General features: G+C 35.9%; 1 protein-coding gene across 1 annotated transcript in view; it reads right to left on the reverse strand.

Moving 5' to 3' along the window:
* Positions 1-1,315: 1,315 nt before the first annotated feature.
* The window catches only part of RPAP2 (RNA polymerase II associated protein 2), a gene marked incomplete at both ends in the record, with an annotated part of 39,677 nt that continues 24,750 nt past the window's right edge, over positions 1,316-16,242 (reverse strand). Inside the window, one exon of the mRNA XM_082002759.1 lies at positions 1,316-1,499. Within this exon, the coding sequence (XP_081858885.1) occupies positions 1,316-1,499 (184 nt within the window). The remainder of the gene's footprint in view (positions 1,500-16,242) is intronic.

Raw genomic sequence — 16,242 nt, forward strand, 5'->3', positions numbered from 1 at the left:
AAGCCGCTCAAAAGACAGTGTCCTATGAACTGAGAACTATGCAATAAACCATACGATGGAATCATTAAGAATTACTAGCGGATTAGTTTTAAATTGCATTTTATAATTAGTTGGTGACAGAAGCAAGTCTAAACAATACAACTTGAAATGACTACTGAAAGCCAAAAATTAAGTTATTAGTTATTCAAATACATTTTAAAGTCCAAATCAGTAACAACTAGAGGCTGTTTAAAAATAACTTGTACACAACTTTCAAGATCACCCCTTTGCTTAGAAGTAGCAAGATAAACAGGCTATAGATCAGACATCTTTTGTGTACTGTCATCATCATTCTTAAATATTACTGCTCCATACATTGCGTCAACTGGAAAAATGTCATCAACAGTGTTCTTAACACTCCAGGCTAATATGCCTTTCCCCCCCCCGCCCCTTTCCCCAATTCCTGTTGGAAATTTTCAGCTAAAATTTGTCTAAGCAAGAAAACACCAAAGCAATCCAAATTCATTTCTCCTAGTTTAAATAGTTTTCAGATGATCCACATTTTAACTAGTCTTCGTGCATACCTTGAACAACTGCTGTTACAGTCAGCTTCTCCACAAGACTTCAAAATTCTTATTCAGAGGGAAGAAATGAAAAAGCAGAAGTGCACAAAGTACAATTAATACTAAATTTCATTTTTCATTTAAAAAAAGTTCCAACAACTGAAGGTGTTCTTTTGTTCTCTGTGCCACTATTTCAGATAGTAGGAGATGTTAAGATGATCACCTTATTCTGTGGGGAACAAAGGATTGAGATCAGTAATGTTGATACACTAATTACTTAAACACTATAATGCTATAGTCATCGAATCAGTTGAATATGATCAGCATATATAAGGTATTTGCTCTTAATTTTTTCAGCCTATGCAGAATGAAAATGTAAACTCAGTATTACGCCAAAAATACATGGCTTTTATCTCAATTTTAGATCACAAACACTAAATATAACAATTGCATTTTAATAATAAGAAAACCCCACTGAGACTTAGCCATTGTAGCCACACAGAATTTTTTTTTATAAATTGTAGTAGAACTTGAGTAAAAATTCCTCCCCAAATTGTAATAAATTAATTATATATTCTCGAACATTGAAGTGATAAGTAAGCAGCTGGCATTTACTGTAAGTGACAAAATAATGACACTCATTTCCATACCATATGTATTTCTTTACTTTAAAATGTACTTTACATATTTTCTACTCTGGCTGATATGATCTGTAGTTACTGTGCATACTTACAAAATGCTGAAAATTAACCCTGTTGTTAACTGGCTTAGTTTTACAATGTGCAAAATAGCTTAAAACTGACTGACCATTCAAGTAGGCAGTCCTTTCGAAATATTCTTGTTAAACTTTCCAGATCTTCATTTTTCAAATGCAGTTCTTCCAGCAATGTAGTCAGGAACTGTGTGTACATTGGGCTTGCCTGAGTATTCTTGAAAAGCGGAGTAATTTGTGACAATCTGGCAAAAAAAAAAAAAAAATATTTGATACAGAAAAGCGACTTTGCTTTTTTTGCATTTGACACTGAAAAGTTTGTGAGTTCGAACAACTGTATTGAAGAAAGGCAGTTTGTAACATCACACTTGATTCATTACAGTACGTAAGACTGTATGTGTTATATACACTATGATCTGTACCAAAATACGGATTTTTATTAAGATGTAGTGAAACAAACAAAACCCAAAAAATTCTATCTTAAAGTAACAAAGAAGAATATTTTAACTACAATTTATTAACAAGGGTCCTTGACAGAAGTTGTACCTAACTGGTAAGTCACACACTGTCAAACTTGATTAAGACACTCAAGAGGGTCATGTTACTTGGATCATTCTCCCCCCGTTCTGTATGCCATGAAACACATGTCAAAATAGCAAACGCATTCTGCTTTAAGCCGAGATTTTACAAAACACATAGAAGCCTCCAATAGAGGCATTTTGGAATAATATTGATTTTACTTGACACACATGCGCACTTGAGACATCAATTAAATTCTCAAACCGAGGAGCAATCTGGGTGAGTAATCAGAGCAATTTGTTTTCTTAGTTTTGATAGTCTGTACCTTAAAGCAGTTTAAATTATAGTTCTTACACACTGAACTGTTTAAAAAAATAGGCTTTAAGAAAGTCAGACAAAATTACAAAAAAGCTAATTTAATCTTGAGAAGTTTTTACATGGGATACTAAACTTCAGTTTTAAAGCTGATACCATAGCCAAGATAGATAGTGAAACTGTGTTCTGTTTTGGTAACAAAATTAAGTGCTTAAAGTCTCAAAGTGCCTGCAGTCTTAGAGTGCTTCAGAAAAATAAGAGAATCAAAAGAGGGGTACGGGGGGCAAGAGGGAGGAAATTATATTTCTGAATTCAGCTCATGAAGCTTAGCTTTAAAATTCAAACAATAATTGGCCTTTCAACATTTTCTATTTAGCAATTACATTTTACAGAAAATCTTCCATTTGGGCCTGATTTTCTGAACTGCTGAGTAGATGAGTTCATCCAGTTTCCACTGATTTTAAAAATTACCATGAATGGAAGCTAAAAGTAGTTGCCAACTAGGAGAATAAAGTATATACATGAGAACAGACCCTGGAAATAAATAAGGCATTAGTGCACATCCCCAAAGAGAATGTTATTTGTCATCTGAACTCATGGAAACTGCGAGGCACAAATTACTGTATATTACACTTAGTTCCAGAATCAACAAGAGCAGCAACGGAAGGCATAATCTTCAAAGGCTCCAAAACCAAACACGCATAGTGCTGCTGCTAAAACGCATTCCTCCATTTGTAATGAGCTATGACCATGCAGATCATCTACATATATAATATCCGTGTGGAGATGAGTTGTTGGTTTTCATTTTGCTTTAATTTTATCTGAATCTGTTTTTATCCTAAGGTCCTTTATTTTTCTCATAATTCTGCTGCACAATATTGCAAAGGTAGCGATAGCTAAATCTACTTCCTAAGCACAGATATTTAAAAAAAAAATTAATGAACAAAATCAAGTATTAAATCTTATGCTGAATGTTAAGTAACTTCAACACCAACCATTTACTGACAAGATCACCTAACAAGAACTCATACCCCAGCAACAGTTATGTTGTCTTGAATACTGTATTTAGACAAATAATGCCATTAACCCCACATAGGAAAGAATTATTTTAGAATATGTTTGTGAATTGATGTACTTCTAATGAGAAACTCAACATAGCCTACAGCTTCCTAAAAATTTCCCACTCAGAAGGCCTCTGAGTAACACCTGAGATCAATCTTCCTGCAGTCATTGGTATTAAGACACTCTGTTTAAAGAGTAGCTATTATAGCCCACACTAATAAAGTAAAAGGTATTACAACTGTTAAAGAAACTGCCAGGCATTAAATACTGAGAAATTAAGTTAAAAAAAGAAAATATGTTTTAGCTGGCTATCATTTTTTTTCCTTACCTGAACTTTGATTAAAAACTAATTAAACTACTAATTATCTGATAAGGAGGAGACTACATAAAAAAGTAATTTCAGAGAGGCATGTGAATGTTTCTGGCAATTAGTTTAAAATTGCATCTAGATGGGACATGTTAAACATTTATGAATATACCTACAAACACTTTAATCGTGGAAAACTCTGTCCTTTTGGCATTTAAGTGATGCTTTGCCATTTGAAAAGCAGTTACCATCATGTACTTTTCTACTTTTAAGTAGCTGTTGGAATAGCAGCAGAAGCTTTTGTTGCTGATTTGCACTGAGTGGTAAGTTCCATGCGCCAAGTAACACCGGCCCAATGTATATTCGAGGTACTGCACAACAGAACATTAAGGGCTGTGCTTTCATCATTGCATGAAGACTTAAACCATCATTGTATGCAAATAAGCCAGAACAGTATTTGGAATCAGTATCTTGAAGTCGCTGAAAGCTGCAACGACCCTATCTAAGACACTGTTGTGACTAAAATTCAATTGAATCTTATACAGGATTTCAGTTCAAGGATCATGGAAATGCCTCGAAACTTTGCAGCATCTTCAAAAGACGCAGAATATAAACAGGAAATAGGATACTTGCGACCACAATAATAACAACTGGCTATGGCAACAATGAAAATAAAAATAGAAATTCTGCTTTTCTGTTACTTCTTTCACATGTTACAACATTAATGTGGATCAAACTTTTGTCAATAAAGTAAAATAAAAATAAGAAAAGCTAAAGAATTAAGTGATTTTAAAAAAATCACCTACAGAAGCACACAGACATAAATGTTACTGTCCAAAGTTATACACCCATGCTTCAAAGGCTTGCCTTCAGCACACCCGTTAAAAGGAAACGTTCATGCTCAGTTCATGGAAAAGTAGTACAGCATATATCAGACTTCATGAAGCAGTGTCGTTTCCTGCACACCCACTTACACCATATGGTAAACAGGTCTTTGTAAAGTTTAAAAAGTGTTAAAAATGTCAAACTATATCTGATTGATAAAATTCGTATTTGCTGACTACTCCACATATGTTACATGTTCAAGGAAAAAAAAGTGAAATTCATGTGAAGACCAAGCTATTATTATCAAGCTATTAAATGACATCTGGCTACCGCAAAATGTTTACATAGTTTCAGTGCTTCAACTCAAGACCCAAGCTTTCTTATGAATTAGTCACCTTACAAAAATATATGACAAGTGTATTTAGGAGTTTAACCTAAATTAAAATATATTTAGAAGTCAATCACATTATATGGAGTAAATTTCACTAATTGATAGGGTAGTGTGCGCAGCTCATTCTTAGATCTATGCATACCTTAACCAAGACAGCTGAATACGTTCAGAAAAGATGATGGTGGAGTAATATTTTTGTGTAGTTAAAAGCATTAATTGGCACTTCCTATACAAAGGAGTGAATATCCTTTTTAAAAAACCCAAAAAAACAACTAACTGTATAGTACCATCCTCCCCTCAGATACCTGACCTCAGGAAAACCTTTCCGGACCTCTTGTTTAAGATGAATTCTGTCATGTCCTTTGAGAAAAGTTAAAATTTCAAAGCCCCTACTGTGATATCAGCCAGTTACAGCTCTCCGAAATGGACACCTGAAAACAGGGCTAAGAACATAACCACCTAAGAGCTGGGTTCCTTTCCATTCCCCAAAATTGGTCACTTAAAATTACATGAAAAGTGTTGAGAATTTGAGAGCACATAAATTTACTCAATATCATGCAAAACACTTGTACACTCATGAAGAAAAGCCGTATGCTTGTTCTCAAAAGAATAATAATAAGATCCTCCTAGAAAAAAAAATAAGTATTGCCAGTCTTCCTGATTTTTTCTAATGGCAGAAGCTTAAAAAAAAGAAAAGCCACTGATCATGGCAGAAGCCATGGATCTGAACACAGTTATTTCAGTCCCTTACCTTGGTCTATATGCTTGGAACTTGAACAAGAACAGGACTATAAAGCAGAATGACAGAACAGGCAAGCATCACCTGTCCTTTCTATGAAAGCTTTGGAAAACAGGATATAAAAATTTTTGCCAGTTACAGGCATTAGAGCACTGTGAGTAAGACTTAACACAATCACTATAACATTAAAGTTTTTTTCTTTTTAATTTTCTCAGTTTCTTTCTACCTTTTGTTTTAGGCACTTAAGACTTAATTTTTCAAAATCATCATAACCAAGATGACTGATAACTATTCTTCTATGAGAACAACGGAGCTGCACTAATGAGCACACAAGTTTCTTGAACACTCATGTCAGAACATGGAAACTAAGCAAGAGCTGGCAGCAGCTACAGGCAGCACTTTTTTTTCCCTTCCCCAATAAAAACAGACTACCACAAGTGTGCTACAGGGAGGGTGCCAACAAGCCTCTGATCGAGGTGCCATCAATAGACTCTTGCCCAGGGTCCCTACCTGCAAGGAAGTCCAGTGCATTTTTTGCTGTCTTTGGACAGTCAAAAGTTGGACTATGGCTATGAGCAATCTAGTCCTCTCATTCCACGAGCATTTTAGCTGAAGGTCTGGTATACTTAAAAGAGTAAAAGTGCTTACAAGCCTCTAACATCAGTTTGGGTGATTTAACACACCTGTTAAAGGTTCTGAGAGATCCATCAGCCATTCCAGCAGTGTGCCACTAGGACTTCATTAAAGCATATTTGCACCATCGCTATGACATGAAGTCATGTCACATTGTTAACAAGGACTGATTTAGGAGGAACACTACTAAAAAACATGAAGAAATGTAACCATGCAGGAGACACTCTGGAGTGCCACTGATCATTACCTGTCAGCTACTACAATAAAGCATTAAGCAGAACCCTATGTGAATAGAAAACACTTTATACTAACAGTCTTCCAGCGTATTGCCAATATTCAGACACAAATGAATTTAACGTGATCAAATGGTTCTGAAAGCAGGGCAGCTTATCAAAGTCTAAGTAAATCTTTTATTGAAAAGCAGGGAATATCACCATCATGTGGGTCACAGATAATGGAAATTAATTTGGAAGCCTGTCAAATTTCCATGCAAAACTCACACTTGCAAGACTATTACGAGTCAATTGCAGATTTGAAAAAACGAAGTCATCAATGTAGGACAGCCCATCTTTACAAATAATTAATTGGTACTTAGAAGAATTAAGTTACAAGGCCATAAACCCACAAGATTTCCAGCTCCCCCCCCCCCATTTTTCTGTAAACACTTGGGACAGTATTACCTAAATATCAACTGCTTTTGAGAATTACAAGGAGTATTAACCTACTCTTCTTCCCAGCTCTGTACCTACCATTTTGAGGTGAAATAATGAGGGAAATAATCTCTGCTTCCTTCTACAAGGTATAAAGGATTGGAGCAGTACCGCATGGATCAAAAAAAAGCTGTATGCCACAATGGCAGTTGACAAGTGGTAGGAGAGGGATTGTTTTTCATAGTGGCCCTGTGGAAGACCGGTGAAAAGGCAGTCCACTGGGGAGCCCAGAACAAGCCCTTTGGCATGGACAGGCAGATGGCCAAGCTGAGTGTATTGCACCACTTCTTGGACCAAAGGCGGGTTATAGGACCGTACCAAAGAAGATGCCATTACTTAAGCAAGAGGCCCTAAAGTTGTTTCAGTAATACAAGGTACTTTAATTTCACCAACAGCCTAAGGCTCCTTCAGCAGCTGCCTACAGTAAATTTCCTACTCCTTGCATTGCAAATAGAAGAGATAGCACAAAACCTCATCCACAGATTTAAATAAACTTTTGAACAGATTTATAAAAACTAAATATCACTATGATATTGCAGGTCATTCTCAGTAACAGTTTATCTCTTTTAGTGTTAAAAATCCTCTAGAAATACACAAAATCCACGTCAAATGACTGTATGGGGACAACCATGCCATTTTAATGTGTTCTACTGTATCAACACACAAGGACTGTTTTTTTGTTGTTTTTTTTTTTAAATACTTCAAATCTATTTGCACTACTTTTACGTTACAGATTTGATGGGCTTAGCAATGCAATAAAAGTGTTATTGATCAGAAGTTACATTCTTTTAATATAGCAGTTTTATAGAATACAATCTTAGATCCCATTTGAATTACGTTCCTATGAAGTCTCCAACGCAACTGATTAAACAAAAGTAATTGTTTTAAGACAAATGGCTAGACTGAGCCAATACAAGTGTTGCAGACCAGCAATAAAGCTAATTGAAATAGATGTGCATTGCAGCCCGTAGACCATCTGCCTGTACATATAACTCGAGTGTTGCCCATGTATCCATCAGTAACAGTGCTTCAGTTGATGGGGTGAACTGAAACACTTGCCGTGTTTATCTATTTCACGAACCCCCACTGAAAGCCACTCAGACATTTTGACAGCGTAAGTCAAAGCACGGCTGTAATTCTGAATGTTCTTCACAATATATTAACTGCTTGCTTACTCTGAGGAGCATCCCTCAGTTATATCCCTGGATACAGTACACTTGTCTAGGGACAGCAATTTTTTTAGTAAAGTATCTTAAATGACAGCAGGGATTTCCACAGACCTTAAAGCATATTGCATCCATCAGGCAAAAGTTAGTATTGGACAGAAAGCTGATCTGAAGCACAACATAAGTGTAGTAAGTTAAAGATGCAACACCAGAGAGCTTAAAGAAAAATTATAATCTTTGGTATAGCTAAGTGGTTACACAATCATACTCTTTTAACTTATGCTCAGAAATTAGAAAACACTACAGCCTCAACTTACGTAATTTAGCTGTTACGCTCAGGATTTTGGTTAAAAAACCCCCACTTGTTTCTTATAACTTTAGATTGAACACGATTTAAAAAGCTCAATATTTAAAAACAACCTTAAAAGCAAAAGACTGTCTCTAGAGTAAACATTTTCCATTAGAACACATTAATATTTGACAGACAATCTTGAACTGGAAGCATCTAACTTACAAACAAGACGCAGAAGTATTTAAATATATCTCTGGAATTAAGTCTTCTTTTAAATTAAATTATACTAGTGCTGAAAAAAAAAGTAATTATGATCAGTGTCATCTGCAACTCTGAAATTAAAGCAACCTCTAATTTGGGGCCCTTTGTTAGCATACCCTATCGGTCAAAGAGGGAAGTCCGTATTCAGGGGCAGTTTTCTTTAATCTCTCCAAATTTATTCCTATATTCTGTTTTCTTAATGAAAGATAGAACACTAAAGCCCACAGTATTGAATGATCACAACTGACAGAAATAAACAATTTTCTTACTGAGGGAAAAAAGCTACTTCTGATCTAGTTTTAAATATAGCCTGAAGATCCTATTCTCATCATAAAAACAAGAATTTTGTAGCTAAAGCGGAATTTATGTTTTATTTATTATTTAACTTCCTTTCATTATTGTGTACTGACTTGTCCACAGAACCCAATACAGACACTTTAATCCTCTGAAGGCCACAGAAACTAAATTATTCATAGTTTAAAATTTTTGTCCATTACATTTAAATCAATGCTACTAAACACTGATTCAAAATCGACGACTGCAATTCCTATGTAATCCAAGTATACAGCAAAACTTAAGGTTCATGCAAAAGTTAACTCTGTTAATTGTTTCCACTACCTTCATTTTTTCCTATGCAGCTTCCACAAGTCTGTTCAAGAAAAATGTTCTCTTTGATACAGGTTGTGTATACAATTACACAAAATATATATTTTTCTTTTTTTAAAGTTCACCTTCCACACACACTTTTTGTATAGTTGGTGTCCAGACATAAGTCAACTTCCATTCCCTTTCAATGGGGCCAGAATTCCACTTGTGGTGCAGCTGGATGGATACAACTAACAGTAAAAGGAAAGCATACCTACAGTAACAAGAGTTTATCTAACCATCTGGGAGAAGTGCTTACTAACCACTGAAAGAGAGACAACGGATGTGCCTTTTCTTTCCTTCTTTCTCTTCTTACCTTTCTTTTTTTCCCCCCAATCAGTTATTTATATCCAAAAGGGCAACAAGCAATTTGGAGAACAACCTGAGGTGCACCTAAAGCCGCACCCGCCCGAACACTGCTGCCTTCTAAGACGGCGGTCAGGGAGTTGGGTCCGGCGCTTGGGACCAGGCTGCGCAGCAGAGTTCCCTCGTGCCATATCAGGCTCTCCTTGCACGGGCTTTGGAGGCTGAGTGAACGTTTGCAAAATACTTTGCTGGTTATACTCCAACATACCATATGAGAGTTCATTTTTTGTTTTTCTGTTAAGCTGCATAAGGAAATTATTTGAAAGGCACTCTGGTGTTTTAACTGCACTGTGCAGGGGAGATGTGTTGAGACAAAAGGCTCATAGGTACCTTACTAGGTACAGAAACTGTTTATTTAATATTGATTTAATAAGATGCAAATGTTCTGGATATTTGGTGGTTTTTTTAACCTAACGAAAGAACTGTTTGCATAACTAGCAGGATGTATTGTTTATGCCACTTTTTTCCCTCTCCCCTGAAAGACGATCGCTCCATCAGATGCCAGCTGTTATTTATAACAGCCAGCTGTATAACTTCAAAGAACCTGCAATGAAAAGATTTTATAATAACGTTGCACTGATACAACAAGATACAGAAAAGGAAAAAACTCAAGTAAATGCAGCCTGTCCTCAAAATACTAACTTCTGTAGGATGGATGACCTTTGACTTTTCATGAAGGACAAGTAAACCACTTTCTTATATATAAAAATATTCTATTTACATCATTAGGTCAGTAATTAATTTTACAGGCAAAATAAAAGTCTAATGCAAAGCAACACCCAAAATAAGTCTGAAAATACATAACGTGTTTATAGCAACTTTGCCGAGACATTTCATCAAACAGTGTAACAATTTAGTACAGCTATCGAGTGCTATTTGTGTCAGTTCTGTACATTGTATACTTGAAGACAACATGCCCTTAGAATGTACACTGTATATACAAATAACTGAAAAAAAATAAAAATGCCTTAACATTTACATAAACATCTGAAACTCTCAGTTCATATAAAACTCATACTATTTTGTATTATATAATTAATTATGTTGTGGCAATTCTTCTCAGGAAGTAACTAGAAAATGGCATTTCTCACTATTCCCTGATTTCAGTTCCCTGTAAGCAACCAGCAGCACATAAACATGATAGCAACAATTTCTGTTCAGCTGAGAGAAAAATCTACAAGTCTATTGCTTTGTACAATTATTTTAACTTTTGCAACGCAAGCATCAACAGTGTTTCTTCTCACACAGTATCACTCCTATAATGTTCCTTCTAAGCAAGTTTCCTGACCTTATATATGCACACGTAAAATAACGTCAGTTCCCTAGCAATTGTCCAGGAAAGGAACTACACATTTCAGAACATCCAGCAGGTGGAAAATGACACCACATTCTCTGTAAGCATTTGCTAGCATGATGCTGATCCTGTAATACTAAGCAGTTGGCTTAATTAAATACTCAGGGATCACTGTTTTTAACCCAGGCTTAGCCTGTCTAATGAGAAAGAAGATGGCCATCACTCTGGAAATACCTTGATGTTACAAAGCCAGTGACAAAGATTCAGGGACCCATGACTCCTTTAAAGCTATAGTAATAATATGTAATGGTTCTGTTTGCCTCCTGTTACAGTAATATTTAGGAACTCTATTTTCAAACACTTACTTATTTTAAAATTACCACCAAGACTGCCATCAACACAATGTCATATAGGTCTGGCAAAAAACAATTACTTGGGCAATCACATGCAAAACACAGTTTCCAGATTTCTTTACCAGTGGGTTAGAAAAACTCTAGCCTGACAAGACATTAAGGAAGCACCAAAACCAGTTCAACAACATCTATGGTTCCTTATCCAGAGTACTCTTCATACAAAGTTTAGCTGGATCAGAGACTCTGTTTCACCATTTTGTATTAGTAGATATGACTGCAGGATGATTTTTTTTTTTTAAACAAATGGAGTATGGTGGTACCCACCTCTACATTACCGTATTCCAGGTTATTACTACAATATTAGTTCACAGACATGAAGCATCAGAACTTCTATAATACTGTGTGCCATTTAAAGCACGTCTATTCATACAGGGATTTGTTCCAAAAGGTTTCAATTTAACTTACTTATCTGCATAAAGCCAAGGCAAAAAAAAAGTTCACAATATAGACCCAGAAGAAATCACTATCAGCTGTTTCTCTCTAACAAATCTAAGTTTCTTAGGTACACATTGCAAGGACGGGCCTTGTTTAAAGAGCTCAATTTATTTGAAGTCTGTTTCCTGCTAGCCAGCTGACAGATCAAAGGTACTTCTCAGTCCTACCATTTGTTCCCATTTTTCCCTCTTTTTCAACTTAGTAAAAATTTTAAATACAATAAATTTAAAATTTATTTTAAAATCGATCCTTTCATCCTTTTCAGTTTTCTATTCCTTATTTTTTATGTTCCACAAAGTTTTCCTGTGACACCTCTCAAATACTGGAATCTATGCCATTGAAGTCTTTGGGTTACTTAGCTACATGAAATTAAGCGCAGATACAAGACTCTGTAAGATTAAAAAATGCTAGGACGTAAGCTTTTGAGAGCCTGAACCTTTTAAGTGCTTTTTAAAATATACACCGTTGTACAAATTATTGTGCACATACAGTGGGACAATTTAATATCTAAAAGATGCCTTTATATACAAACCTGGTACATTTTATGAATTAAAAATTGTTTCACATACACCCATTTTTGCAGTTGCTGGACTTTTTTTCTGCCACATACTGGTCATCTATTTCTATCAATTAATTATCTCAGTGACATGCAAAAAAATTCAATAAAGATTAAATAAAATATACTGTCTTACAGTTAAAAGAGCAATGCAATATGCTTAGGTAAATAATCTGTCAATACTTGGCTTCATAAAATGTACTCACCTGTACTCAGTTACTATGGAAACAATGATAATAAAATTGATTATAGTTTAGTTTCACAACTTTCTAACACTAACTTGATTATCTGCCTTTCAGTCCAATATATAGATCAAACACCTGGAATAATGCAGCTGAGTAAAGAGACATGCTAGGAATAGACTTGCTTCCACTGTGTCCAAAGTTTTTTCTTCAGAAGTTAAACATAAGGACCTCAGTATTTTTCTACTTGCCTTTGCCAGTTTTGAAAACAAATGCCAGTGCACTTTTGGACCTCTCAAAATGAGATTCTTAAAAATCCCCAAAAGGATTCTTAAGCACCTTTTCCCCAGACACGCCAGCTCACAGTAGGTTTGAAAAAACCAAACAACAAAAAAACCGCAAACCCTTTTCCTGTTTATTTCCAGCTCTATTACTGACTTGATGACCTCCAGTAAATCACTTTTCTACTCTTAATCTCCATTTTACCATCTCTATAACAGAAGAACACTATTAACACTGATTTGTCAGGTACACTGACCTAAAGTGTGCCTAAAAAATGCAGAATATGTGATGAGGTTTGAAACAAATATGAAGAGCCACATGAACCTCAACTATTCTCTATCCTTTTAAAAAAAATTAGTACCTCATCTCAGAAATACTGAGTTTTATGATCAATGAGTTAGATCTATTCAGTGTCTTCTTAAAATGTTCAGATGGATAGAGAGAGATGGATAGAGGGTGTAAGAGGTAAGAGTGATATACGCATTTCTGTGGAACATAGGGTATACATCAAAATGAAATTAAACATACTGAGATCCCAAACCTCTAAGCAACCAAACATCTGTACAGTTTTTGCACCAAACCTGGTTTTGCACCTAATAGTATGCAATTATACATATACAATTTGCAGTTTCTGGACGAAGATCACATATACTGGAGAGCTACGTTTGCTACATGCCAATTAAAGCACACTTTTACTTCTTGGAAGGAAAAGGAAGAGAGGAACATGTACAGTTATGGACATGACTGTTCTAGTGTCTTTGTATTATGCTGTGCAAAATTTTATGAATATATAGTTATGTTTATTTGTACAACATTCTGGTTAATTGATGGTTGCTGTCTTATCCCAAGTATTTATTTTAATTATACACTTAGTGTCAAAAGAGCCACTTGCACCTTGATGCTAAATCTGTTCGTTTGGGCTATCTGTAAATTCTGAGGGCTTCATCATAGCCCATCGCTTAGAGATACACTTTATACATCAGCCTGTCAGTGACATGTATTTCCTTCCTTCCTTCCCCAAAGAGGCTGTGTTTTCTATTTTCATAAATATGAAATGAACACATTTCAGAAAATACTGCACATTTTTTGCCCTCACTGTTAATATCCCACATCAGGATCAGAACTTAACTGCCAGACTGGATGAGACCACTGCATGTCAAAACGTTTTTATATCTCAAGGAGTAACAAACTAACAAGAAGTACAAACTTCCAGTGCACTCAATTCCTACAATATTAGGAAACTAAAACAAGTCTCCAGTTCCTCAGTGTATTGCCCAATTATCACATAAGAAATAATTTGCCTCCATTCTGAATTAATTAGTTGTAATCTTTTTCCTCTCCCCTCCAAATTTTTCGTGCCTCTCAGTAGTTTTTAGTTTATCCCTGGTTGCTGTAGAATATAATAGGAACACCAACATTCCCCAATGTAATGTTATTGATATGAAAGTTAATAAAATGCATGTCTCTCTATTTCCCCCTAACCGACATAGATCTTTGACGCATGGGTTTTTAAGTATGTCTGTGGACCACTGTTCTGATCCAAGCAAATTATAACTTAGCCCAATTATTCAACTAACTTTGGTTTCCAAGACATAAATCATTCATAAAGCAAGATTTTTAAGATCTTCATGGTTTTTAGTCATTTTCAGGATTCTTCCTCCTTAAAGACCATAATGCACTTCATAGAAAAAATACTGACTGCCATTCAGGTCTGACATTTTCAACAGCAATATGACAAAGGAAACTAGAATCTCTGGGATGAAGTATTGTCTTTCTAGACAGCCTGTCTTACTGTCTAGCATTATAAGGTTTTACATGCCATAAGCTGCATCAAGAACCATAAGGAGAGGAATGATTAGATCCTCAAAAGATACTGCTCTTTCAAGGATTTTCTACAATCAGCATTTTTTTGTTATAGTGGTTCCAGAAGAGTTAAGGAATACAGTACTTCTACTTTGGGCACAACTGATGTCAGTGCTAAAGAAGAATAGGACACACCACTTAGCCTAGTAGAGGTACCATTATGACTCTCTGCATAGAACCAAACAAATTAATCCTACACCCATGCTAAAAATTCTGCTGGTACAAAATACCTGGGGATCACATGCTAGGAAGCCATAGTAGCCTTTCAAGTGATGTGTACCTCTACATTTTTTTTTGGTTCAGAAACAAGAAACGAAATCAACACTGATTTTCATCTCACGATGAAGTTTCCTCTAGGTCAAAAACACTGCCTATGTGTCATATCCCCATTAATGTAGGCTGTTCTTTAGAAAATTTACTAAGATAAAGTTAAAACTCTGAAAATAAAAGATGCAAGTGTGTGTCAAAGTCATGTTTTTCTTTTAACAGATGGGTAATGTTTCGTGATAAAAAAATGTTTGCGTTGAATGTATTAAGATTAATTATTAATAAGGAAGCGAGTATATTTTTTTATAGGGCTACAGCTTCAGGATTCAGTTGCAAAATTAACATTTCAGTTTGCTCAGTGGATGAAGTTAAACTGCATTTAGTTTAAAACTAAGTTTAGGGCAGCTGTTAGCGTGTGCATTAATCATATCTTTCTTGCAGCATTAGTTCAGAACTGTCTATATTACCGTGTAACTGTACAACTTATTCTGTGCTATGACATGACTTCCAATAAACAAAGCTGTATGCAGCAGTTATGGAAGGAAGAAAAACATGACATTACAAAAGAAATCTTCTAAATATATACCTTTTCAAGAAACATAAATTTAAAACAGCTCTCTCTGTAACAGGGCTGGGCAATTTTTCCATCTGCTTTATCAGCACATAGCTGTGGCATAGAGTTCAATAGGACATGAACTCCACTGACCGAGTTAGCTCCCCAAAGAGTCAATACGATAAAGCTGTCTTCCGAAATCTAGCATGCTATCTTTCAGAGGGTTGAAACAGAAGTTGCAACCAAAAAATCTCTTGATTACTCACACAAAAGGCAAAAACGAAGTGGCAGAGGAAAGTACTTTCCCTACTATCACATTCTTAATTCACAAGTACATTTGGAATATGAAGTTCCCAAGCGTGACTAAAGCAGAAGATCCAAAATTATGTTCAACATAAAAGTATTTCTAGATTCTAACAAAAAGATTAGTCAGAACACCACCATGAAGGACAATTTATAACTGGCGATGCACTTTGCACACCAGCTCTGCACAGTTGGGCATGACTTCAGTCTGAATGCCCACACATACAGCTGCTGGGAACATGTAGATTCCTGTCTCTTGGAGGGATTTCCAAGACACTTGGCAGAAAGCCATGACCCTGCTCTTCCCTGGCACTGGGCAGCAAGAGTGGCAGGTGCAGAGAAGCCAGCTTTTTGAGCCAACCTCCCTAACTCCATGCAACAGCAGTCCAGGAGACAGCGTGTGCTGAGGCTCCGCTCCTGCTGATGAGGTCAAGGACCAGAACTGTAAAGGGGAACTAATTATCCTGGCCTCACCTCAGAGAGTTTGTGCTGGGCATGCATAAAAGTTGCACAGCACATCCAAATTTCCCATTCAGAAGGCCATCCATGAGAAATACTAGAATGGAAAAAGACTGCAGCTGTGTGTGCTGCAATGGAATCCAGCGTCAC

The sequence above is a fragment of the Phaethon aethereus genome, assembly GCF_964289735.1.
Source record: "Phaethon aethereus genome assembly, chromosome: 8".
Classification (NCBI taxonomy): Eukaryota; Metazoa; Chordata; class Aves; order Phaethontiformes; family Phaethontidae; genus Phaethon; species Phaethon aethereus.